The sequence below is a fragment of the Kogia breviceps genome, chromosome X, assembly GCF_026419965.1.
Source record: "Kogia breviceps isolate mKogBre1 chromosome X, mKogBre1 haplotype 1, whole genome shotgun sequence".
NCBI lineage: Eukaryota > Metazoa > Chordata > Mammalia > Artiodactyla > Physeteridae > Kogia > Kogia breviceps.
The window spans coordinates 52,980,837-53,008,529 of NC_081330.1; the positions used below are offsets into that span (position 1 = coordinate 52,980,837).

Below are 27,693 nucleotides of genomic sequence, written 5' to 3' on the forward strand. Positions count from 1 at the left end.
TGCCTTGGAGGCTATCATTACTGTAAAAATGTACCTTTAAAAATAATTGTGTAGTTATGTCATTAAACAAATAATAAACCACTTTAAATTTAAAGTGACATCAGCAATTGAACAAATGACATTTGATTCCTGAACTGGCAGTTACACTGATAACAGAATTCTCTTCTGCTAGTAGAGTGAATTTGTTGTATACTTCACTGAGCAACATGAAAGAAAAGATGCAGTCTGAGAGCATCCAGACAGCAAGGACAAGCTTCTTTATTTACTAAAGTACAACATCTTTACAGAAATGCAAATCAAAAGTACAATTAGATATCATCTCACACCAGTCAGAATGGCAATCATCAAAAAATCTAGAAACAATAAATACTGGACAGGGTGTGGAGAAAAGGGAACACTCTTGCACTGTTGGTAGGAATGTAAGTTGATACAGCCACTATGGAGAACAGTATGGAGGTTCCTTAAAAAACTACAAATAGAATGACCATATGACCCAGCAATCCCACTACCGGGCATATACCCTGAGAAAACCATAATTCAAAAAGAGTCATGTACCACAATGTTCATTGCAGCTGTATTTACAATAGCCAGGACATGGAAGCAACATAAGTGTTCATCAACAGATGAATGGATAAAGAAGATGTGGCACATATATACAATGGAATATTACTCAGCCATAAAAGGAAACAAAATTGAGTTATTTGTAGTGAGGTGGATGGACCTGGAGTCTGTCATACAGAGTGAAGTAAGTCAGAAGGAGAAAAACAAATACCATATGCTAACACAAATATATGGAATCTAAGAAAAAAAATGTCATGAAGAGCCTAGGGTTAGGACAGGAATAAAGACACAGACCTACTAGAGCATGGACTTGAGGATATGGGGAGGGGGAAGGGTAAGCTGTGACAAAGTGAGAGAGTGGCATGGACATATATACACCACCAAACATAGAGTGGATAGCTAGTGGGAAGCAGCCACATGGCACAGAGAGATCAGCTAGGTGGCTTGTGACCACCTAGAGGGGTGGGATAGGGAGGGTGGGAGGGAGAGAGATGCAAGAGGGTAGAGATATGGGAACATATATATATATGTATAACTGATTCACTTTGTTGTAAAGCAGAAACTAACACACCATTGTAAAGCAATTATACTCCAATAAAGATGAAAAAAAAAAAAAAACCCACAATAAATAAATAAATAAATAAATAAATAAAGTAGAACATTTTTCTCCTTATCTTGCCACATTGTACAGCAATCCCATTTCCTTACCTTGATGTCTTGATCTGTGAAAGCAAGACAGTTTTTTTTGACCCTTTCTTAACTGGACATGTAAGTAAACTGTTCCATAACCTTGGTGTCTTGGTTATTTGGAGTATGCAAGACAAAAGGAAAGCACCAAATGTACAGGAGAGAAAGAACAGAGCCATACTTCTGTATGTGCAGAGTCTTCAGAAACTTACCCAGGGAGAAATAATTTTGACTGGGTCTTTGCCATGCAATCTTGATTGTTCAAAGAGGAGAATAGAAGCTTTTAACTGGTTTGGGGTTGCATGAAATGGCTGATTTTTAGAATTTAAAAAGTTTGTACTTCTAGGTAAGTTAGACAGTGAGGGGTATATATTGATACATATGAAAACTTCTTGGTCCTTCTTGAGTTTGAATATATTTTCAGTCCAAAAACTAAGCAGCAGTAAAAACGTATTTACCTTGCATTTTAAATCCCAGGAGTGAAGGTACTGGGGAATGTCTGAAGTAGCTAGAAAGTGTCTTATTGCAGCAGTGGTGACTGACAGACACCACTGTTCTCCACGGAGCTGGGCGAGGGGCTGGGACTGTGCTCTGCTGTGTTCCCACTTGAGATTGGGGTCAAGGGTTCATGTCCTTCAGAATTCTCCAGCATTTCTTGAATGAGAGGGGGCATCGAGCCAGGAATTTCCATTTTCAAGGTAATTACACTTTCTGCACCTTTAGCACTGATGCTGCGGAGATCTGTGATTTTCATGAGGATCTTTGGAAACATGTGAGGCTTGCTGGGTCATCTCTTTCTGATATAAATTTTTAGTGCTTCCAGCAATGATTCTTGTAGCTTATCTACTTTTGTTGGTTCCTCAAGGTCCTGGCGGTCTACACAGATCAAGCAGATGGCACTGAGAATGCCTGTCTCCATGTCGTCCATCTCCAGATATAGGAGCCGGCTGGCGAAGGTGAATACGAGGTCGGTCAGGGGTCTGAGCCCGGCGTTGTGCATCTGGGCTCCATTCAGGGTCAGGACGTCTGAAAATGGCATGGTGTTTTGCTCTGGGGTATACCTGGTGCAGATTCTCAGAATCAGGATGTCCAAAGAGGTTGTCTTCAGCGGGGTGATTTGGTCTGCGATGGTCAAGCTGGTGAAGCCTGGTAGACGTTTAGCAAACTCCACGATCTTAATAATGCACTTGGTGGCCAGTTCACTGAATTTGTCCCAGTGGCCCAGGTCCACTCGGACTCGATGATCAGCACTGGAATTCCTGTCCCGGAGCCTCGCACGTGCCCAACCTGTGCATCATGACCGAGTGGGAGGAAATGCCCACCCTACTCAGCGGCTGCTACGACCCCCCCCGGGGTTCCTCCTCCAAAGGAGATTTAATTGAAGATATCAGGGTGGTTATATCCATGAGAACAGATGGATATTGAAATAAATCCATTCATCAGTTTTCCAATTGTTTTCAGTCTATTCTTCACTTAGTTTTGAAAAGCCAGGTTTTGACTTTCAGGAAAAAAGGGAAAATCTTAAATGACTAAATATGAGACATATATAAATGAAACAGAAAAGAAAATCTGATTCATTCTACCACCCGTGTCCTACTTAATCCTAAAAGCCCAGAAATCTCCTTTACTCCAAAAAAGGATTTCAGTTTCTATATCATATGGGAAGGCCATTTCTTCTCTATGTCAGGGTGTCTGAAGACTGATTAACTAGATGTCATGATAAAGATGGTGGCAAATGTTCTTGAGAGAAGTCAATGACAAAGTTGTCCAAAGATTTCATTCTCTTGGAAATGGGTAATCATTGCCAGAATAGCTCAAATCCTTTGTTCTGTGGGGAATGGAATTTCAAATGGGCAGTGACTAATAAGAGATGGTTCATTCTAATCGAGGCTTTGCTGAATATTTGGAAGTCATTAATGCTAATGCTATCAATGGATGAACAGACAAATCTTGCGGATGATATATATTTTTTTTGTTTGTTTGTTTGTTTGTATTGTTAGTCACTAAATCATTCTTCACATTTGTTAACGAAAGTACTAGAATTCTCAGTGATCTGGTTTTTGAGAGGTAGGTTGTAGCCCAACAGTTAGAGGCAGATCATCATGGAGGTGGGGCAGGGTTTGTTGGAGGATGGTCTGAGAAGGGCAGCAAACCTGGGTCTTTTTTTCCCCCTGCACATTTCAGACAGACCAAAGAGTATATTTTTTTCCCCTAATGGAATGAAGGATTGGCAACATTAGACATGGCTTTTTGCAGTTCAGACTTTAACTCAAATGTACATTCTTCTTTGTGGGTTAAGACTGGGCAAGGAATGGAGGCCATGGGATAGTTTTGACATGCCTCTGGAATAAGAGATAATTAAAGAGAGAAAAAATTCAGGGCAGACAATATTAGATCATGCCCAGACAAAAGTATTTTGTCCACTGAATCAGAGAAAGCTCCAGGTGAGGCCATTTATAGTCAGAGTTATTTTCATAATCCAACGCTTACCCAGTTGGTACTGACCGTATGGGATATATCTTGAGAGATTAAGAGGACCTTACCTCTTACCTATCCTTTCCTGTCATAATTTAAGGGGAGGAGGAACTCATCCCCATTTGCTTAAATGTTTTTCTGATTCTATTTTAGAAGGAAGTACCATGTCCTCTGAGATAATTTCTGATTCTTAATTATTGACCATGTTTTTAGCAAGATGGAAACATGAAGCCCAAATTTCTCTGATGTTAAATAATTCATGAGTAGCATTTTTAATATCATCAAATAAGTGATTATCGTTAGAAAATTCATGATTTTCATCATCAACAGTATCATCATCATTGCCATTATCCTCATCATGTTCATTACCATGATTGTTGTAGTAATTTACTCCTCTGACGGTACTACCTCTTCTGTATAACTGGCACTACCAGTTCCACAGGCCAAGACAGGTATCTTTTACAGAAACACAAGGAACCAACAAAGTCAAAATAAATTTTAATATGTATTAAATACATAAGCTATCTATTGCTATCTAAATGAATTATCAGCATAGTAGATGACAAAAATATTTTTGCCACTACTTTTCAATAAAAAAATAATGTCTTCTTCTTAAAGCAGCCCTTCCATAGGAAAAAAGTCATCAGTGTTCTACAAGCATAACTATATTTATATATTTAAGGAGTCTTAGCCTACTCAAATTTACTAGACATATTTAATATCAGAAAATACTATGCCCCATGACACTGATTCCAGGAGTGATTTAAATTATGTCTGGGATCAGTTTGAATCAGGAGAAACAATAATATTTTCAAACTACTAGTAATATTTTTTCCCCTCAGGTGCACTGAATCACACCTTTTAATCAGGGTATCAATACACTATAATATCTAAACTCCATCCAGAGAGTAGTAATGTTTATAAAAGTTCTCCAAAATTAATTAAGGTTATGCCTTGAAAGGGAGAACCAGTATTTTTATGCCATGACATCTAGCAACTATATCAATCAATGAAACAACTGAAAATTCCAGTCTTATTAAGTTAATCAGTTCTTTACAGACACAGCCAATGACAAACTTAACTTAATTGGTCCCAGGTTCACACATTAAAGCGAAGACATTTTCAATGATGAATATAGCAGTTTAGATAAAATTATTGTAGGCATACAGTCAAAATATATTTTCATGCCTCAAAATACTAAAAGAAAAAAATATAAAATTTAAGAGCTAAAAACAATTGATCATAAATAAACCCATTAGTAAAGACATTGGCTTAATAAATGCTTCTTTTAACAAGATAGCCATACTAGTGCTATCATACAAGGCAAACTGTGTTACATTCACATACTGTATCTTCAAACAGTTCTTAATTTGTCTAATGCTAGAAGATGTTAATTTTTATCATTTCTAATCCTTAACAGTAGCAAATAGATTTTTTCAAAGTTTACTATTTTAACATTAGCGTTTAACTATTTTAACTAATAATTTTTACACAACCATGAAATCAAATTTAAAAAAATAATGAGCTTACTAATGAAAAGAATAAACCTTTCTTTACTAGCTGAGTTCCCACAATTTATAACATTTTACAAACAAAAATACTCATACATATTAATTTTATCCTTCTAATTTTTATTCTTAGATTGGAAATTAATTTGGCAAAGGACACATTTGTTTCATATAAATATTCAATTTATAAAGTGGATTCATTACATATGTTAAGATTTTGTTAGTGTTAATAAGTGTATTTTCTTGATATATAATAAAACAGAATATTGAAATATTTTTGTGCAATTAATGAATTGTTTATCCTATCTGAAATTAGAAGAAAACCATCTCTCAAGTTACTTTGCTCTATCATTTAGCATAATGTTCCCCTTCAGTTACCTAGATAAGAAAGTAACTTCTACGCTGCAAATTAATTATACATTTTGGAAGTTATAAAGAGCATTATTACTTAATAAAATCTCTATCAAAGGTGCTAATACTTTTTTATGTGCTAACACTTTTCCACTTATGACTCCTAAGGTTTAAGAAACTGTTCAAATTGCATTTATTGTTTAAACATTTGTGAAGTATTCTCTCATCTGGAAATGCTCATCATTTGAAGGTTTGGGAAAGTGTTCAAAACACCCTGACTTGTCCTTGGAGTTACTAAAAATAACAAAATCTGCTCCTATCACACTAGGCTGTGCAAGGGTGGGCTAAAGCAGTAGTTCTCTGCTAAGGAAATTCCAGCCCCCACCCCCACACAGGGGATAGTTAGCAAACTCTGGAAATATTTTTGGTTGTCACATCTAAGCAGGAGGGTGCCACGGGGACTTAGTGCGTAGAGGCCAGGTATACTAATAAACTTCCTACAATGCACAGGACAGCCCCTGTCCTGTCCTACCCCATCTCACAAGAAGGAATTATCCAGCTCCAAACGTCAATAGTGACAAGGTCAAGGAACCCTGGGCCAACACATTGAGAATTATGATCCTAAAAGGAAAAGACTAAATTGTATCCAAATGCAAAGTTTTACACTGAAATCAGTATAACTACAATTATACTTGTAGGATCCAGCAAATAAATAATCAGAAGAGCTTCCAAAATATAAATGGAAAGAAATGAATCACATTTGTGCATTAGAATCATTTGTACAAACATCACTTTTCTATGGCAGTAAGCCGACTATAAACATATTTTCGTATAGACTATCTTATCTTGTGGTTAATTGTACTTTTAAAAACTCTGAGATCACCAATAAGTAATACCTAATTTTATGAAAATATGAATGGTTTAAATGTTTCTAGGAGGAGAAGCTTTTGACTTTATTTGTATGCTAGGCCAGAATAGCAGCAAACTAATTTCTATTTGTGACCAATGGAAGTACTATTTAAAACTTCCAAGGTTTACACAGTAGCTTGAAATTATAGGTGGTAAAATCAAAACACATTTAAAATGTAATACTTGAAAGTAAGTGAATCCAACTAGTGTCTAATGATCAGATCATCTGATACAGAACTGGAGAAATTTGATCTTTGGTTACCAACTAAAATTTTAAAATCAAGTTTTGATTCAGGTTCTGAGACACGTTCTTATTCAATAAGAGCTAAATCTATAGATGGCAACGAAAAACTGAACATTATGGGAAATATTATATATACATAGAAAACATTATTCTATTTATCTGATATGAATAAATGTCCAACTCTATTTTACATTTGTTAATTTAAACATGTTATTTTAAAATTATGTTAAACAATAATTGTTTATTATTTTTAAAATAAAAAGGGTGAATATATTTGATCTGTGACAACATCATATGAAAAAACAGTGGTTTAAACATCCAGGGTTTTGTAGATATTTTCATAATATCATAATTCTTAGAGTTTCATGCATTGCTTACTGATTTATTGATGTACAGTCAGTAAACATATGTTTATGACAAAATATAAGAAATTTTCCACAGCTCACTACATATCTTAATTTGTATCATATTGAGAAATAATGTATAACCCAGTGGACAGTACAGGAAAAAACAAGAGCATGATGGCAGAATTATCACTATTTTCACTCTACCAGAAAGCTGCTCTACTTAAATCCCTTACTTATTATAACAATGCCTTTCCCTTATTCTACTAAAAGAGCTGTCATAGATGGCAAAACATATGACAATTCTTGACAGTTAAGGGTTATAAAATAAATGCTTCAAAATATAAAGTTAGTAGAAAGGAGTTTTTAGTTTTGCTCTCTTTTAGATCGGGACATTTTGAGGGTTTTATTTTCTTCTTTAATACCTACATTAAATAAAGTTTACCAAATAAGGTCATAAATAAGCAAAGGTATTTTCAGTCTTTGTGCAGCTACAAGTCTTAGTTTAAAAGGGTGAGATGAGGGGTACAAAAAGAGGTACAAGTTTAACCATAATAGGAAAATACAGTGTATTTGGAAAGTCACGTCTTGATACCATTTTTAGAATAAAATGTTCTCAAAATCAAGTTCTAAACTATAATGTCCACAAATACATTCTGTAGCATTAATAAGTTACTTTGATTAAAGGATGATAATTGGGCAATGTGGTAAAAGAAAATTTTTTTTTATCTTGACTAAGAATTAATATAAAGGTCTTATATGCCAAAGCCAGTATAATATTACATTTCCCCTCTGGAAATCAAAGCAGAACTTAAAATTGTCGGTATCCACAGCCTCTGTATGTTTTCACAACCTCAGTAAGCCAACAGTTAGAAGAAAAATGGTTGAAGGAAACATGTACAACTACCAAAAAATCTTCAAAGTGAATGTAGCTACATCAAAATAAATTGTTAAAAGAGGAATCTCTTTATCAATGATGCCCAGTACATTGAGGTTTGTGATACCTAGAAAGTCCAATTTGAAATTCCTTTTAAAAATCCCTACTGTTCTAAATAATCACACCAATTTGCTTTGACTATCCTCTTAGAAGGGAGAAGATGCTGCTCCTTGTAAAATATTCTATATATAATAAAAACCAAGGTCAAAGCTGCTACAACACTGATCAGAACTAGAGGGGATTTTACTAATAACAGGAAAAAATGTCTAATGGAGATGTGAGTTTATCCAATCCCATGAATAATTCTGGAATTTAAATAAGTTTTCTGGGAGCCTTTTTAAAAATTGAAGTATAGTTGATTTATAATATTGCATTAGTTTTAGCTGTACAGTCTGGGAGTCTTGACATACATTTGCTGAAGTAGAAAATTTCTAGGAAATATTTTAAAAGTATTTTGGAGAAAAAAGGTAATGGGAAAAGATATGATTCACTTAAATCTGATTAACTATAGAATAACAAAGTGTTGACTACAGTTTAGAATGAATAATTTATATAGAATTATGATCAATTACTTTCATGCACATAATAGCAAGGACAAGAAGCCTGAATATTAAAATGATGCTCAAATTATGTTTTGATTATCAAACTATAATTTAATGTAATCAAAATTTCTCAAAAATTTGACAACCTTGGGATATATATTTTTCAAGTATAGCAAAACCCTATCAATGATAGTAGACTGGTAAACATTTAATTAATACTGGTTTTAACTGCTGAAAAAGACATTCTTCTCTGATCAAAATCATTTGTGGGAGGAGATATGGGGATATATGTATACATATAGCTGATTCACTTTGTTATACAGCAGCAACTAACACAACATTGTAAAGCAATTATACTCCAATAAAGATGTTAAAAATAAATAAATAAAATAAAAGCAGGTACTAAAAAAAATCGTTTGTGATTTGGTAAACCGCCAAGAGGTGGAAGAAAGACAATTATTATAAAGTTAAGGAATCTATAATAAGCAATTTGCATTTTAAAACATCATTACTCTAAAATCAAATGTAAACTATTAAACCATTGGATTATTAAACTAAATGAACTCTATACAACATTTTGTATTTAACTTGAATTTTATTATCACCAGAATTATTTAGGTTTGTAGTGATTGCTATTAACTCTATTACCTAGATACTTGAATCTAATTCAATTATTTTTATTAGGGACTATACTAAAATATTCAAGCTATCTCTAAGAATTAAAGGCAAGTTTCAAAATAAACATACTTGAAATGTGTTTACTAATTCATTGAATCGCTTTGCTTGTCATGAATAATGCCATATAAAAGAACAGTAATCCTGATACGTGCAATTGACTTTTTTTTTTTTTACAGACTGGAAATCATTTTTTATTCTCCCAAACAGGAATAAAGCACATACCTCATTCCATTGTATATGTCATAAACATTCTATTGCTAAAGTTTTTATAACTTCAACACGCATAATCGTTTAGTGCAATAATATGTATTTTATGTACAACACCGTAGCTAAATAGGGGGACGGTGTTGGATTGCTCCATTCAGTACTGTCCTTAGACCCAGGCAAGACGAACCCCTACCTGGATCCTGTGCTTTAGAGAACCCTGCATATCACAGACACATGCATTTAATTCAAAAACAAACAAACAGGGGTGGGATAGGGAGGGTGGGAGGGAGGGAGATGAAAGAGGGAAGAGACATGGGGACAAATGCACATGTATAACTGATTCACCTTGTTATTTTTTTAACATCTTTATTGGAGTATAACTGTTTTACAATGGTGTGTTTGTTTCTGCTTTACAACAAAGTGAATCAGTTATACATACACATATGTTCCCATATCTCTTCCGTCCTGTGTCTCCCTCCCTCCCACCCTCCCCATCCCACACCTCTAGGTGGTCACAAAGCACAGAGCTGATCTCTCTGTGCTATGCGGCTGCTTCCCTCTAGCTATCTATTTTACATTTGGTAGTGTATATATGTCCATGCCACTCTCTCACTTAGTCACAGCTGCTAACACATATATATGGAATCTAAAAAAAAATGTCATGAAGAGATTAGTGGTATGACGGGAATAAAACACAGACTTACTAGAACATGGACCTGAGGATATGGGGAGGGGGAAGGGTATGCAATTGACTTTTAAAATAGAATTCTGCATCATATCTGGTTCTATGAGTCAAGGCATATAGGATATTTAGTGGGTGAAATTTAAACTTATCTTTAGAAAAATGATTAGCTCAACTAGAATAGGATATGGGCACTCTTAAGTCACCATCAGAATACACCTGATATATATATATAATATGTAATATATAATATACAATATATAATATATAATATATATCTCTTGATGGTGACTCAAGTGCCCATATTTATCTATCTAAAATATATATATATATTTATTTAGTATGTATGTAAAAGAAATTCAAAGCCCTCAGTGAAGTCCAGGCAAATCCATGAAGAAAACCAAAACATATGATGCAAAAATAATTAAATGATTATTGGTGACATCATGTTTTTTAATGTTGGTGAATGGAGAAACAACAACAGAATACAGTGTGATACTGCATCCAAGTACCCATTATTCTCAAATCAGTATAATGAAGGAAAATATAAACTGTTCTTTTAAAAGTATTTATGAAGAATATGTCCATTCAGATGAAATCACTATTTTTCTCTTACAAAAACCACTCAAGGCTCTTATCTACAATCTAATTTTTAGTTTGAAAAGATGTGCAAGAGGTTCTCTAACTCATCAACTGTTTAGGCTATACTCAAATGGCCTCTAGATAAATAGGTACTCAGGGAAAATGGTGTAAAAAAGGAGAAATGGGGTAACACATTTAACTTCTTAAAACCTTAATTGTTTAGAACCTTGGCCAGAGGCTAATCCCTCCTAATTTTTGTGAGTCAAAACTTGGAAGCAAAGGACAGATAGCCTTCATATATTTAAATAATGATTAAGGAAATCATATGTCCAAAATAAAAGCATTTTTAATGAAATTACATCTGCTTTCCATGCCATTCTCTTGCCTGTTTAGCTTTAGTGAACACTACATGACATGAACAATGCCAGCTCAGAAAAGGATTCACCCTACATAAATTTGATGATAGCATGTCTGCTGCCAGATAATTCTTCACAAGCTAATCTTTTGCCAATTGAGCTAACTCAGAATTGTTCACCTGAGAATTGTTCAGCTAAAATAAATGGAGAGTCCAGTTTGAGTTTGTGCAAGTAATAGTTTACTTCATTGACCTTATGCAGGAAGTGGCAGCTCTCTGGCTCAAGGTAGTTCAGACCTTTAGGAAGAACAGGAAACATAAAATGGCAAAGAAGAAATTAGACATTTTGGGTTTTATGTGTTGTGACCATATATTCTTGTGTCCCTGTTTAACTATTAAGAGGTGCCCTTTCACTTTTAAACTTGTCTTTATTTGGAGGATAAATTATGTGGTTAGCCTCATTTTATAAAACGAAAGTAAATAACAGAAAACCAGGTGAGGATAAAATAGAGGTTAAAACATATATATATATATATATATATATATATATATATATATACACAAAGATATGTATAAGGCACCCAAAGATAATTCTCTTTTTAATCTACGAATTGAATCTGAACTCTACAGGTCAAACCGTTTGTCCACTGTGTCTGTGGAAATCATTTGAGAAACCAACACTTAAAGTAACTACAAATACTGCCTAAGCAATAATCAAAATAAGCAGTTATCTTTTTGTTGTTGTTGTTGTTTTTGCTGTACGCAGGCCTCTCCCGTTGCAGAGCACAGGCTCTGGACGCGAAGGCTCAGCGGCCATGGCTCACTGGCCCAGCCGCTCCGCAGCATGTGGGATCCTCGCGAACCAGGGCACGAACCCGCGTCCCCTGCATCGTCAGGTGGACTCTCAACCACTGCACCACCAGGGAAGCCCAGCAGTTATCTTTTAAAGCAACTACGGATAACTGCAACTAGGACAGCAAATCCAGTTATTTGTGAAACAGAAATTGCTAATGTGTGAAATCATAGAGTTATGCAGTCAGTTATGTGCGGGGGAAAAAACTCTTCCAATATCATAGTAACACAAAATACAAAAGCTGTTGTCAGTAAAAAGAATTGTGGATAACTCATTGTGGCAATGCACTGCAAATATGGGTGAATCAACTATCACTAACCCATTGGAGCAATTAAGTTTAAGAAAGCTTAACAGTTGCGGCAGATGAAACAATTGTCAGTAAACTGTGTAGCAAACTATGAAGATACTTTGAAATAACTCTTGAGGTTATCTAAAACAAGTTTATGTTTACTTATAGCTGAATCTAATTAATACACTATGCCTTAAAATGGGGGAAAAATACAAAAATAATTGCTTCACCAAATTCCACAGTTGTCTCGTAATATCAGGAAGCTATTTTGTAAAATGCTATTTTTACATTAGTCAATACTCAAATAAGGCCACCCACTAGATTGTAGGGTATGTAGAAGACTATCTCAGACAGGAGTCAATTTTTTGCCTCAAACCTTTAACAGTCTAGATTACAGAAGGTCAGACATAGTTAAAATGAGATTACTATTTAAAAAATATCAAATAAAACAAGTGGAGAAAAATTTTAAATTACTTTAAACTACTTAAATTTGCCATAGTATGATTATATTTGTGTAGAATATACAGCTCAAGAAGTCATGTCTATTAAATACATAACAAAAAATCAGATTTCTAAGAGTTATACGGATTAAAATGTCAGTTTTATAAATCTAGCTATTTTGCATGTAAACTGGTTTTCTATGTGAGACCTCTAGCTTTAAAAAAAATCCATTCATTTTACCAATTAGGTATTTGATCTAAAGCATCATTTGAAGGACTAAAGCAAAACTCAAGGCAGCTAAATATGCCTGAAAACTCAAGATGGGTTTTCTGGAGAAAATAGATTTCAGAGAAATGTATAGAATCCTAAAAGCTACAGATGGATAAGCTAGTTCAGCCTATATAGAAGCCAGCCAACAATGTTTCAACTCAGTGCCATATATATACCATCCCCAATGAGGAAATTTTCACTTTTCCAGTCCCATGAGTACTTCTAGTTAAAGATGCATTCCCACACCATTACAATGGCTTCCAAAGGCTTAAATATAATAGGATGGTCATCGCTACTTCTTCGACTTAGAAAGTTCTAGACTGGTTTTGGAATCTAGGATAATGAGGTATTTGAAGGGGCAATATGGTTTTGAAGAAAATGCTATGGCTATCTGTAGCTGATCCTTTAGGAATCACTTTCCTCAGAGTAAAATTAAAAGATTTGAAGGCCTCCTGAAACTCATGAAATCTGTTATATATTTAAGTCCTCAGAAAAAAGCAGTGTGACACTACTAAAAGAAGTCAAGAATATAATAATCAAAATCAGAATTTTATAGTTTTTTTGTGTATTCAACCAACCTAAGTAGCCTTCATTTCATATTTACTTATGGAAGGGAGTTGAATATCTAAGTTAATCGAATATTCATTAGTTTGTATAATCTAAAAACGATTATATTTTTCTACTTTTTGAGAGCTATATGCACTCTCATATACATCCATACAATCATTCAGTGACTTCAATAATGCACTATGTTCAACTAAAAGTAATCTATAAAGTTCTACACTTCTTTATTTATAATCCATTAAATTGTTTTTTTAAAAATGTGTTCATCCCTGGATTGTTTAGAGCATTACTTTGTTCTTCTGTTAACTATTTACTTCATTATTTTCCTTACTGACAGCAAAGCTTTTCTTTTCTTTTTTTTTTTTTTTTTGTGGTACGCGGGCCTCTCACTGTTGTGGCCTCTCCCATTGCGGAGCACAGGCTCCGGATGCGCAGGCTCAGCGGCCATGGCTCACTGGCCCAACTGCTCCACGGCATGTGGGATCTTCCCGGACCTGGGCACGAACCCGTGACCCCTGCATCGGCAGGCGGACTCTCAACCACTACGCCACCAGGAAAGCCCTAGCAAAGCTCTTCTTGTCCCTGACTAAGCTACTTTAAATGGATGCTTCTAGGCAAACTCTTGTGCTCAGTGAACATAAGGGCCCCCTCGTAAACCAAGAAAACATACTAGTATCCATAAAAGTGTAGTTCTAGCAAATATCCTGCTGCAAAAATGACTTTTAAAACCTATTTAATTTTGAATGATTAAAAAATTCAAATTTGTTATTACATATCTCTCCTACAGAATCCACTGCAGTAAGTCAATTTTGACTGACTTACAAGAAAAGAAATAGGAAAATAGAAAAGAGTTTTCAGTGTGAAAAAGAAAAGACAAGATAGGACATCTAATTTTTAAAAATGGCATATGAATGAGATGTAAATAAAGCAATTCCAGATGGTAGAAGCTGTATACGAGAAAGTATTCACATTAACAATATCATAGTCATATGGAAGGCCAGGAGGAGAGAAAGATAAATGAGGAGAACGAAACATTTGATTCAAGAGACAAGTTAAAGAAGGTAAATGGAAGTTTGTTTGTTTTAAGTTGAACTAAGTCAAGAAATAACTGTGGAGCCAGTGACACTGATTGAGAAAGAGAATAATGCTGTCATATTTTCCTCTATATACATATATAAAATATGTGCAAAAAGTTTAGGTTGTAAAATAAGGTTTTTAAAGAGTATAGAGCATAATTTTAGAAAAATTGGGGGAGACTACAATCTTAAACCATAGAGCAAAACCAGTAACTACTGTTTATAAAACACTTTTCTTCAAGGCACTCAGCAAATTTTATGTATTTTTCTTATTTCTTTAATTTTTATAATATCCCTGCCTGTTAAAGATAATTTTATTTTCGCCGTTATATAGAAGAGGAATTGGAGGCATAGACAACAAGTTAGAGAATTAAGATAATAGGACTCATGTAATTACCACCACTAGCACAGGAATTAACATTTTCATCAAAAATATTTTATTTTCAGTCTTGAAATTGTTTTGCAGATAAACGTTGGCAGAAAGTATCACTGCCACAATTGCAGACCTAGTAAAAAATAAAATATCATGAATGAATGAAGGTGCTGGGTGAAAATCTACTGAAAGTAGAGTGGGAAATTTGAACTTGTCTGAAACTGTGAACACTTAAAAATAATTCCATGTTCTTAATGTCAGAATGACCAATTCAAGATAAAATGTTCTTTTAATATAATAAATGTTTTCTTCCTTACTATCATTAGTGTAGAAATATATTCCCCATAATGCCTTGTTATTAAGCTCCCCGGGGACAGTGACTATTTTTCAAACGTATTTTTATCCCTCAAGACTTTGTATGCTGGGCACTCATTAAGTATATGTTAAATTTAGATGACTGGAATTAGACTAAGATGTTAGTTGGTAGTCAGTTACTGTTACAACTAAGAAAATACTTAGTAGAATAGCTTTCCATTCTTTAGAGTTTTACTTCATTCTATTGGAGAAGCTTAAAATAATGGAGTTCTATATTTAAAATAAGTAAAAGGATAAGATATGTTCATGAGAACATCCTCCATAAAATAAAATTCCTGGTTTAGTGAGATCTCAAGGACAAATGTAAATTAGGTGAGATAACCTAAAACTTCATTTTACACACTCAACTTTTAAAACTCCTTGTTTTGTTGAATGAAACAAAGTTTAAAAGTAGTTTTTATAAAAGGTCTTTTATTTCTATTTCCTATTCTATAACCTTGTATTACTTTTCTTAGTTTACCTGCAAGTTTACAGACATCTACATGCAGCAATTAAAATATAAACATTCTTTCACTGTATTAAAAAAAAGCAATAGGTTTCTTATGACTGATCATCTAGAATTACATCTTACATTTCACAGCAAATGAAAAATATATGGACAGCTATAGTTTTATTGTTTTAGTTGCTAAAAGACACATTTCTGTGTGCATGCATGTGGATATTATATTTTGATGCACTGAGCTCTCTAGTAATGAATATTTAACCTTTTATGAAGAAAAAAACATTATCACATAATTGTACAATAATATTGGTGGAGATATATTAATTTCTGCAAGCAAAAGACCAATGTATAAAGAACACTTCAAAAATATTTATTTAAGCTCTGTGTTTTAAAATTAAATTGAACTTAATACTTTCCTTCCTCTGGTACATTCCATGTGCATTCAGAAACTAAAAGACACTTCAACAAAGATGTACTAAAATTTAATTTGTGGTCAAAGCAATTTATTTTCCCTATTATACTATCAAATTATTCACACTTATTGATTTATAAAGATGACTAAACTGATAAATGCAAAGAGAGAATACTAATTTCTTTGGTATTTGATTTTGAAGTGAGAACTATTTTTCATATGCATTTTATATTTTTTTGATAAAGAATAATTTCTTCAAAACTGGTCCAAATTCACATAAAAGCATAAAGCGTAAAGCTTGGTAAAAACATAAAGCTATTTAAATTATTTTATTCATCGAATTAAGTCAAAATCAGAAATTTTCCCCCGAATGACCTTATTGCTTTTATCATCACTTCTGAGCAAGATGTTACCACCTCTGGTAGAAAAACTTTACCAATCCATCATTTTTTTTGGTTTAAGATTGAATGAAGGATCATAATTCAGTTCACTAAGAGTGTTGTTATACAGTCAGTATAAAGTTGTATAGATCAAAAAATAATTTATGCTGAACTAAGTACACACATTGGAATGTTTATTATCTCCGATTATTAGAATCGATCAGAATTATGGGAGCCAAGTAGATCTGTATAACCAAACCTCATGTTTTCATTAAAGAGTTCTATAATTTTGTCTCATAACTAAATATATATTTAATAGATTTTAAGTCTTTCCCTTTGGCAGGCACAAAATTAAACATCAAATTGGTTTTTATTTAGATACAGTGAACAATAGAATAACAGATCAATAAACCTGTGTTTAATAATAATCCATGTAAAATTTAGCAGTATTTCTTATAGCTAGTTGCTATTATCAGGTCAAAGGGCAGAATGTGAGTAAATTAATCAAAGTTGGGGAGATACATTTGCTCTTCAGAATCTTAGTTTATAAATTCTAGAATTGAGCTATCTAAAATGTCCTACATATATGTGTTTCATGTGGGACTATTAATAACACATGTATTTAATGAAAGGCGTTAATGGACTATATTAACCAGGACTCCGATAATAGCAATGTGGTCAAAAGTTACTTAATCCTATTAGTGTCACACTCTCATTGTAATAAGACCTGACAACATTAATAAAGATCCATTTATGAAGAGAATGAGTTTTATGTTATCATTTTTCCCCACTGGAGGTGCACTTTGATAATAACCCCTAGCTTTCAGGGATCTAACAGTCATTAGCATTTGACTGTCATCTCTTTTACTTTTTAGCACAGATCAAAAATGTTAATCTGCACATCATAGAATTCAGAGAATATAAAATCAAGTTATCTTAAAGCTGAAAGGGTGAACTTCCAAATAAAACTTCATTTTATAGTTGAAAACTGAGGAAATCACTATATTCAAACTCTTCTGAATATCTTTAGAGGCAACTTTGCTTTCTAAAGCAGGTAAATACATTGTTTGTTATAGCATATTGTGTATATTATAGCATATTATAACATTGTTTGTTATAGCATATTATGCCTGCAATGGCATTAATGAATTTTAATCACTCCTCCTGATACTACACACTACTTTGATCCGTGGATACATATGATAAAGAAATATTAATTCCTTCAGAATAATAAAGTTTGCTTGCTCTTTAGCTCTACAATATATTATTTGATGTCTCATTCTTGGCAAATGTATTCAAGGTTACTAAATCTAATGGTAGATAGAATTTTCACAATTTGAATTTTCTAATACCAGATTTCAAAGCAAATCTAAGTCTAACCTTAGTTTCATAAATCCAAACTCTTGATCAACAGGCAAGATGTTTAGTTCTCATTTAGTTTTTAAAGTAAAAACCAAATATATCTTATTTTTAAAAAAATAGAAACAAGGCCCCAAACCTTGATTATGTGAAAAGACTCTGCCTAAGATTAACTTTTTTTGAGGTGGATGTAAAATATGAGGATGCTTTATGAGATGGGCAAAAAATGTGTGAGTGCTTTGAGTCGGGTCATGAATCTGAGAAAAATTTGATCTTCATGCTCCGTCAGCACAGTCAACCTTTGAAACATCGTCATGCTTGCCTCAAGGGGACCAATCAACACACTGCCACTGGGCTAGTATAGAAATATTATTGCTGATATATGTGAGGGAAGATGAAAATCGGAAGCAGAAAATGAAGACATATGCAACATCATTACACAAACTAATTTCCCCTGAGTTCCAACCATGGGAAGAAGTAGGTCCCTGTGGTTTATATCCATATCCTGAGTCAGATTGGGTGCTTGAAGTATATTTTATTTGTGAATGTACTAGCTTCCCTGACAACAGACTTAGAATATGAAAAAAAGCTTTATAAGTAACAGGCCGTCAGAATAATAAGGTGGAATTTAGAAAGACATTGTAACTTTCTACTCCTGGACAACAGCTCTGTCAAATACTACTAGGGCTCAGTGGTATATATTTATTAGATAGGTGACACATAGATGCAGATAATTATATATATAGTACACAATATGTATGTAGGTAGAGTGTACACATAGCATATACTATATACCATGTATAACATATATTTTAAAATATATTATTTAATAGCATTTTAAAATGATATATTTATAATATATATAAAACAATATTTATAATATATAAAAATGGCATATACATACACATATACATATATGTGTATATATATATATATATATATATATATATATATATATATATATATAGTTATAGGTCTTTAGCATAGCTAGTCCAAATTAAGAGAAATTATATCAGAATATCATGGGGAATTCTCATTATACCATGTCTTTACCTGAGACAGGGAAAAGGGAAGATTTCACTTCTGGATATTTTTTTAAGTGGCAATTCGCATCAAAAACTTATAGATGAAGCTTTTTTTTTCTTTAGAGTAACCTAATCTCTCAAAAATTTGAAAATTAACCTTTGCAAGATCATGTGGATAAGTTTTATTTTACCATAATTTTCTTTGTACTAAGCAGAATCACTTGGTAATCATGTTATTCATTCATTCCTCACTTTCTTTTCACTTTATCTTTTTTCATTTTCTTCTTTTTTCTTCTTCTTCCTTCCTGTTAAACTAGCTGTGATCCCCACCCTCAAGGTTATCTATCTGTCTCTTTCTGTCAATCAAATCTACGAGTCAGAAGACCTTATTCTGGTTCCCAATTTACTAGTCATATGATCATAAACAAAATAAATTATTACCCTGAAATGCAATATCCAAATATTTAAAATGTGTAATAATAATGCTTTCCTTTTTATGCCAAAGCACACCTAATATCATGAAATGCATAAATGAAATTAAAATATTTATATATTAATTTTTTGAAGATCAATATTGTAAGTTTTGTCTTATGCTACTTTTTATGATATACATTTTGATATGTGTATCAAATACATTTATTTTCAGTTAATTATCTTGTTAATTAACATAGATTTGTTAATAGCAAGACACTTTCATGTGTAAATTGACCTAATTTTTCCTAGAATTTTTCTCTATATCTTCCCCTTCTCTCCCTTCATTATCTGAACTTTTCATATAAATTTTTTATTTCCTTAGTTAAGATAAACTGTGATTTTGCTAGTCTTGTCTACTCAACAAAAATAGAACAAGTTAATATTAATTAAATTCTCAACCTATTCTGCAGGACAGATCTTTAAAAATAAATTAGTATGGTTGGCCTACTTACTTTCAAATTATAACACTTATTAAAATTTATGGATGAATTATGATTCATCCATGTTTCTTTTTTTTCTTTTTATTTAACCTCCCTATCCCCCCTCCCCCAGCGTACATACCACTTTCATGACAGGACCTTTCTGCAGGTCAAAATGCACTCAGTTAACCCATGAGATGGCCCTCTGCAAGCCCAGGACTATGCTTTGTGTTCCATAATTATTATTTTTAACAAGCAGTCAGGACAGTATTTGCCCATTGGGCCATACAAATGCCCCAGTACTTAGGTACATCACTTTTGGCTTATCACACATTCTAAAACAGAATGAAATTGTAGAGCATGTCTATTTCTAAGACTCATCTAAGAACCTCTAGTGAGCCTGTCTTTATGTCACTTGCTGATAATCTTTCAAAGTAATTCAAATGAAAATAGATTTTAACAAACCTAAATTATGTCAGTGGGTTTATTTGTTTTTTTTTTTTTTTTTTGAATTTGAATTTGTTAAGCAGCTTTCAAGACAAATCAGAAACTTCTTGGAAGTTCATTAAGCTGCCCGGAGGGAGACATGACAAAATTATTCTTTCAGGAAAGCACTGCATTTCAAAATAACAGATTTGTCAGGATGGTTGGGTGGAGAGACCCTATTACTAATTCCTGATTTAAATTTGGTAAGGTCCCATTTTGATTTGAATCTGTCAATTTTTATTTTCTAAATAAACTGCTTTTCTTTGTTTAGTCTGTGCTCTCCAAAATAGTAGCCACTTACCACAGGTGGCTATTAAAATTAAGATTAATTAAAATTAAATATTCAGTTCCTTGGTAACAGTAAACACATTTCAAGTACTCACTCAATAGCCACTTGTGGCCAGTAGCTACCATATTGGATACCACAGATAATAGAACTTTTGTCATCACTGCTGGACAGTGTAACTGTCCAGTCATCTACTGGACAGTGTAACTTTAGAGATAGTATCCACTCTGCTATGCAACTTACTGTTTAAAGTAATAAGCCTCACATTTCTATAAACAGTCAAATGTTTCAATGCATCTAGAAAAATCTTCTATGCAGGTGTATCTACCCTCTAATTAGTGCTTATTCTTCCCCAATTCTGCCCCTGTGAAATTTATATCATCATCCTCATATTATGACTAGAGAAACTAAAGGTAAGAAAGATTAAGCTGGAGGTGGCTTGTCTAGTCGGTGGTAAGCACAAAATTGTGATCTATATCTTTCTGACTCCTGCATATTTTTGCATTTCATCAGATAAGGAAACACCATTGCAAGGACCTTACTTAGAAATGCTTATTTATAAATCATCCATCTTTTTTCAGTTTTTACTTCTTATATTCACACACAAATCTGCATTTCACTTGAAATCACTCAAAAGGTCTCTAGAGTTCTATTTCTGAATGTATTTATAAACAAATATATCTTCACAACATATCAGCATCATCTAAGCAGTTTTCCAATATTACACATCCTCTGTGCTAAAACCTTCAGATGATATTCATCAAAATATCTTATTTATGTGTTCTTTAAATAAGTTTAACAATGATCATTATGATAATCATAACCTGGTAGTGAATAGTCAGAAAATGTTTATAAAACTTTGAAAATTGCTTGACCATATCTATATTATACCCGCACATTTGTTCTTTTACACATTTGCCAAGATCATTCAAATGCATTTTACTATATCAAATAGCCCAATATGAGTTTTCTACTACTCTATATTATATATAGCCAATTAAAAATATTCACCCATTTGCTTGATAAATGCAGTCTCTCTGCACATATTTCAAAGACTACCAAATATTCCATCTATTCTTCCCGCTGCATTTCCCAACCCAAGACCCAAATCAAACCAGAATAGGTTCTTTAGGTTAACTGAAACTCTTTGACTGAAAAATTAACTTACCCTTTACTGCAAATTAATGTTCTATGTTTTCAAAGAATTGGAACAAAATGAAAATATTTAACATTAACCAGACATATCTAAAATTTAATCTCATTTTGTGACTCAAGAGATGCTTAAAGATCTTGCCTTGACTTGAAATCAGCATGAAAATATTTATTACTACTATATCCTGTAGAAATGCTAGTAATAAAAATGTTCAATTCACCCCTAAAATAAATTTATTTGTCTTCTTTTCAAAGGACAAGATAAAGCTTTCTGTCTAAAATAATCACTTAGAAAACCTGATAGGTTTTAGATTTGCTTGTTTAGGCTGTTTGAGGCAAAGTCATGACTAGACAGATTAAAAGTAAGATATTGTGTAGGTTATTGATTTGTAAGTAGCAAGGCTGAACTACTTGTCTGCTATAATAGATTGTTAGTGGAAACACAAACAACTGCTTGAAAATGAATATACAAAAATGAAGATTCATAAACTCCATGCAATTGCAAAAATTACATTGATAAATTTTCTCTGCTATGCTTTACTTAAACTTTGTAAAATTGTGGTGATGGCTTACTCAAAATTTGAGGTACACTATGATCCTTTTTTTTCTTCCCTTTAAAAAATGAGCTATCTTTAACGAAGCATTTTTAAAACGCACCTTAATTAGTTGGTAGTTTTGAACTCCGTTTATTCCTATGTCAGGATCAATGGCTGCTGGGAGAGCATATCGAGAGTTTATAGCTGAGTTCTCTGGAATTGATATGTTGATAACCGTTGCAGGGAATAATGGTGCATTATCATTTATGTCTTCTATTAGAAAACGTATTTTAACCAGTCTAAATATTTCATCTGGCAGAACGGCAACCTCCACCTCATAAAAGCAACGGGTGTCCACTAAGACACCAGCACATAATTTCTCACGATCAATGCGAGCTCCAGTAGTGAAGATCTCACCAGTACCCTCTTCAATTCGAATCAATGGCACATCTCCGGTCTTGTACACTAACTTGAACTGCATAGGAGTTGTTAAGGACTTGTCTGGAATTAGCGACAAGTTGAGGTCTTTCAGCAAGTCGCCTATCAGGACGTTTTCTGGCATTTCTTCCCTGATGGTGTAGTTCTTCTCCTGGGCGCCAGACTGAAACACGACGCATGCTAACAGGACCGCAAATATATACGTCCCGGACAACAAGTCCATACCAGGCAGGATTGCACTAGTTTTTTTGTATCAGTCCACAGAGAACTGCCAAAGAGAAAAGAAGAGAAGAAAAGAAAGAGAAGAGAAAGAGGAAGGGGAAGAAGAAGAAGCAATTATTAAAGCCAAGCATTAAAGTATGTTACCTAAATGCTCAGGTTTAAATTAAAATCACTAAATGAAATAAACAACAAGGTCCTACTGTATAGCACAGGGAGCTATATTCAATATCCTGTAATAGACCATAATGGAAAATAATATGAAAGAGAAACACACACACACACACACACACACACACACACACACACACACACACATATATATAAAACCAAACCACTTTGCTGTACAGCAGAAATTAACACATTGTTAATCAACTATACTTCAATAAAATAAAAAATTGCCAAAATCATTAAATGAAAATACTAGCACGATAAACACTGTTAAACAAACTAATGACAGATTTGTTTGGAATCTAATATGCATTTTTACATCAAGATGAAAGGTAAATTAAGCAAGATACCTTGAGTAATTATGAGACCCAGAATATTTATAAAGGTGTTCACCATTGATAAGATATATAAAAGATAATATTATAACAAGATAGTTAATAGTAATAAAAATAATTTAAAACATTTAATTCAATAGTTAAGGAAAAGTAAAGGGATATGTGTTACTAATAAATAGAATATAATAATTTATTCTTTGTTACAATGTGGTTTTCAAATGCAATTTTTCTATGTCACAAATGTTTTATACAATATTCTGTGTGTTCAGCTCTGGGCCTCAAAATGTAAATATCGATCTAGGTTAGGAAGTTTGGATTAAAAAGTAAAGTCCTTTCAGAGAGGAGAGGGTTCAATATGGCAAATGCCTAAACATGGGAAGAACAATCATGTGAAAGAAGATTAAAGTTGTCTTTCTTTGGATGAGAAGAACAATAATAGGTATAAAATTACAGGGAGGCAACTTTCAGATCAATTTAAACAACTGCCTATTAAAGCATTCTGGAAAAAAATTGTTTTCAGGAGAGATTGAATTCCATATATTTGAGGTACTGATACTGAAGCTGTATCACCAGTTTAGATCTACATATTTATGATTTGTTAGACAATATCCAAACATTCAATGAGATAATTGGGGTGCAAGACATCCCAACTCTGAGAGTTTGTTTATAGATTGCATAAAGTAGTCCATGTGAAAATGGGTTTTCACATGTACAGATTGACATAAGAGTTACCCAACTACATGAAACAGCTTGACTAGGGTTTAAAAATAAGAAAGGCATTTTAAAAGACTTTATCAAGTTAAAACAGAGAGTCAAGAAACAAACAATATCTCTGGCTGCTTTCCCCCTCCTTGCTTATTATTTTTCATTCACTGAAATCTGCCACTTTATTTCAGTTCTCTAGCTCTTCTGAAAAAATTCAACAAGGAATTTTTATTTCTTTATAAATTGCAAATTTGTCTTCAGTTTCCTTTATTAATTCTCAATTCCTATTCTCAGTTTGATTTGTTGGATACAGTCTCAATTTGGTATGTTAAAAATCTTTTAATATCTAGTATCATGAAACATTTTAATATGCTTCTGGATGTTATTTGTAGGTAATATGTTATATAAACACAAAGTGAAATTTGTGTTACACTGCTCTAAACCTATCAGATACTATATTTTTACAATTAAGTAGGGATTAATGCAGCTCTCAATTCATTCTGAAGTTTTAAAATATTAGCTGACAGATGGTCATTTAAAAATCCATTATGGAAAACTATTAATGCACATAGGTATCTAATTAAGGAAGTTCTCAATTTTTATTGGTAATTGATAACCAATTAAAATTTACAAAAATTTTAGTCATAGTTCTAAAAACAGGAGGACACATGAAATGATATAAATAACTTGCTTTGATATTATGATCTGATTATGCCAGACAATGTATTACATTAAATATTTTTTGAAAATATGCATATTGACAGGCCTGAAGACACAAAAGTGGGGAAAAAGAAACCTTCCTATTTGCAATCAGTAGCAGAACAAAAGCATTTGTTGCAACAATTGAGATAGCTTGGGTCACAAATAGAACCAAGAAATGAGCTAAATGGACTGGAAGCATCTCATTTTACAAATTCTTATCACAAAATTTAAAAATTATATATGATGAGTCCAACCACTTTTCTATGTTGATCAGTTGGCATCATTTATATATAAAAAAATTAAGTATAATAGTGAATAAGGCTGATGCTGAAGACATTTTCTATCCTAGTAAACAACACAAAAAGACTATTGCCTGTGGTATTTTTAGCATTATTTGCTCAATGGTGAGCATTGGGATTACCTAATATAGCAACCTTTTCAAGACTCATTCTCTTGTGAATTATTGGCCTTATACTCCTCTATGAATGTGAGAATAAAAATACCTCATTTTTACTTACTATGAGTTAATATGCATACATATATGTGTGTCCTGTTGTGAATCTAGAACATCTAAAAAAAACCTGAGTGTCTATGTGTGTGATTTTATAAATACCATGCAAACATAAGCAAAAATAAAAATGGGGCACTTACAATTAGAATTAAAACTACCACTCTATTCTCATCTTACCCTTAGGTATTACACGTTATTACAACTGGCAGAAGAATACTACAGACCATTTTTTAAAACTTTGTGTGCATGTTGCAATATCTCTACACAAGAGGAGGGATTAAGAAAGTGACCTAATTCTAAGCAGTCCCCCTCTCCCAATCCATTCTAAATGTGTTCTACTCTACTTTAATAATAACATCAACTAAAACATTTTAATATATGTTTCATCACTTGAAATTCTTTCAGAGGTTTTGAAAACCTGGAAAAAAATTGGGAAAAAAGACAATTCAATTTCTAAAACTTAGGCAAATATACATATTGCAAACCTAGAAGGACTATTTACTGTCTAGTTAGTAATTAGTTTCATGAAAGGGTAGTCACATATTCAACAATTATTTATTGAGTAATTTGTGTATGCCAGGCACTGTTGTAGACACTGAGAATAAATCAGTGAACAAAACAGGCAAAAACCTCTGCCCTCACAGAATTTATAATTGATAACAAAAATATTCCAGAATATCTTTAATTCAGTGTTCAACAAATGTATAACAAAGTCAACTCTGCCTCTATCAGGATGTAAACATGCATGATAAAATAACCTCAATCTCCAGATTCTGATTCCAACCCTTGCAGTTACCACTTGAAAATGTATATTGTTATGTTTACAATTAAAGAGGTTTTCTTTTAAAATTCTAGGTTTAATTATTTGAACGACCAATACAGAAATTAGGATATAAAGAGTCACTGCTTAGTTTTATGGAAGAATGACGAATTTAACTCAGATATGCAGGGAAAGTATTCCTATGGACATATCTTACTTAGCTCTAATTTTCTCTCTCCCATGAACAAACTATAAGATAACGTTAAATTTCTTTACCATTCTCCCACATCCCACTGCTACTATAGTCTATGGTTAGTTTGGAAATTGATAAGAAAGGTACAATGAAAGAAGATGCAGAGAATTAAAATTTTCTACAAGTTTCAGTAGTGCCAGCATTATCTAAGTGATGTTTTTACAGGCAATATATAGTGATTGGGTAAGGAACAGTCATAGTTACAAAGACAGAATCGTGACAATCAGAGGAAACAAAATAAGCAACTCTGAAATTTTAAGATATTGAAAGCAAAAATGCAAGTTCGTTTTATAGTCTCTGAGCAATTTAGTTCTAAAAAGGTAAGTAGGTAGGGGAACTAAGTCTCTACTGTATGCAGTTCTAGAGATTTCAAACCATAAAAGTGATATTCAAATGGTTTGTCAGAAGAATTCCAATGCATAATTTCCCTGATATACTTGTTACGTTTTCCTTCATTGTAGTGCTATGTTTAACTTGTAATATACTTAAGGTAATTCTGCATGAATGAGTGGCTTACATGCTACAGTAACAAATTGTTAAAAATAGTACAAATTTAGGTATTATATGAAAATAAGAAATACCTGTATGTTGCCCATGATCCTAAATCTACTTGGATCTCATCATTCTAATTACTATAATGTCTCGTAAAGTCAAAAATACACAATTAAACAACCATAATGTATTATATAGTTACTTCTACATTCTTGTTCTCATGCACAGTCAAAGCTTCTTTCAAGACTGGGAAAACAATAATGTCATTCTTCAGGTTGACAGGAAGGAATCTAGGACATTGCACCTGGAGAAAGACAAACTGATAAACTCAATATTTTCAAAAGGATTGACCACAAGTAGAGTGGGGTAAGTGCACTGGCTGTCCTGTTTGACATGACTATTTCCTATGTATTCTGAAATTTGAAATGTCGAAATGAAAGATTTAGTAGGGTACTTTGATTCTGTTAAACTGATATTTTTATTAAATTTTATTCCACAAAGGACTCATTTATTGTATTTCTTTTTGTACCAGTCTAATTTTCACATTTGGATCTAATCTTCTCCAAGAAGTGGATTCCATCAATGTTCCTTCTTTCTCTAAAATGTTTATGTTTTATTGATTCATTCTAACACTCCACAACAGGTAGTGCAGTGTTCTCTAACAGGGCTTCAAATCTGTTAATAATCAATGCTCAAATATCACTTATAAGACAATTTGTGAAGGTTGCTCTTCTATATTAATTTTTCTGGATTTTTGATACGATTTAGGGAGCATTTTAAAAATAGCTTTACAGATTAATCAAGCAAGTGACATATTCCATTTGGCAAAAATA

At 32.9% G+C, this 27,693-nt stretch overlaps 1 protein-coding gene and 1 pseudogene across 6 annotated transcripts in view; both read right to left on the reverse strand.

The window, feature by feature from the left end:
• PCDH11X (protocadherin 11 X-linked) overlaps positions 1 to 27,693 on the reverse strand; it is a 779,467-nt gene that overhangs the window by 703,823 nt on the left and 47,951 nt on the right. For all 6 annotated transcript variants that reach the window (XM_059049893.2, XM_067023489.1, XM_067023490.1 and 3 more), the window contains exon 2: positions 22,396 to 22,980. In XM_059049893.2, coding sequence (XP_058905876.1) covers positions 22,396 to 22,935 — 540 coding nt within the window. In that variant the 5' untranslated portion in view covers positions 22,936 to 22,980. The remainder of the gene's footprint in view (positions 1 to 22,395; positions 22,981 to 27,693) is intronic.
• LOC131748813 (retinoic acid receptor beta pseudogene) lies at positions 1,764 to 12,238 on the reverse strand (annotated as a pseudogene).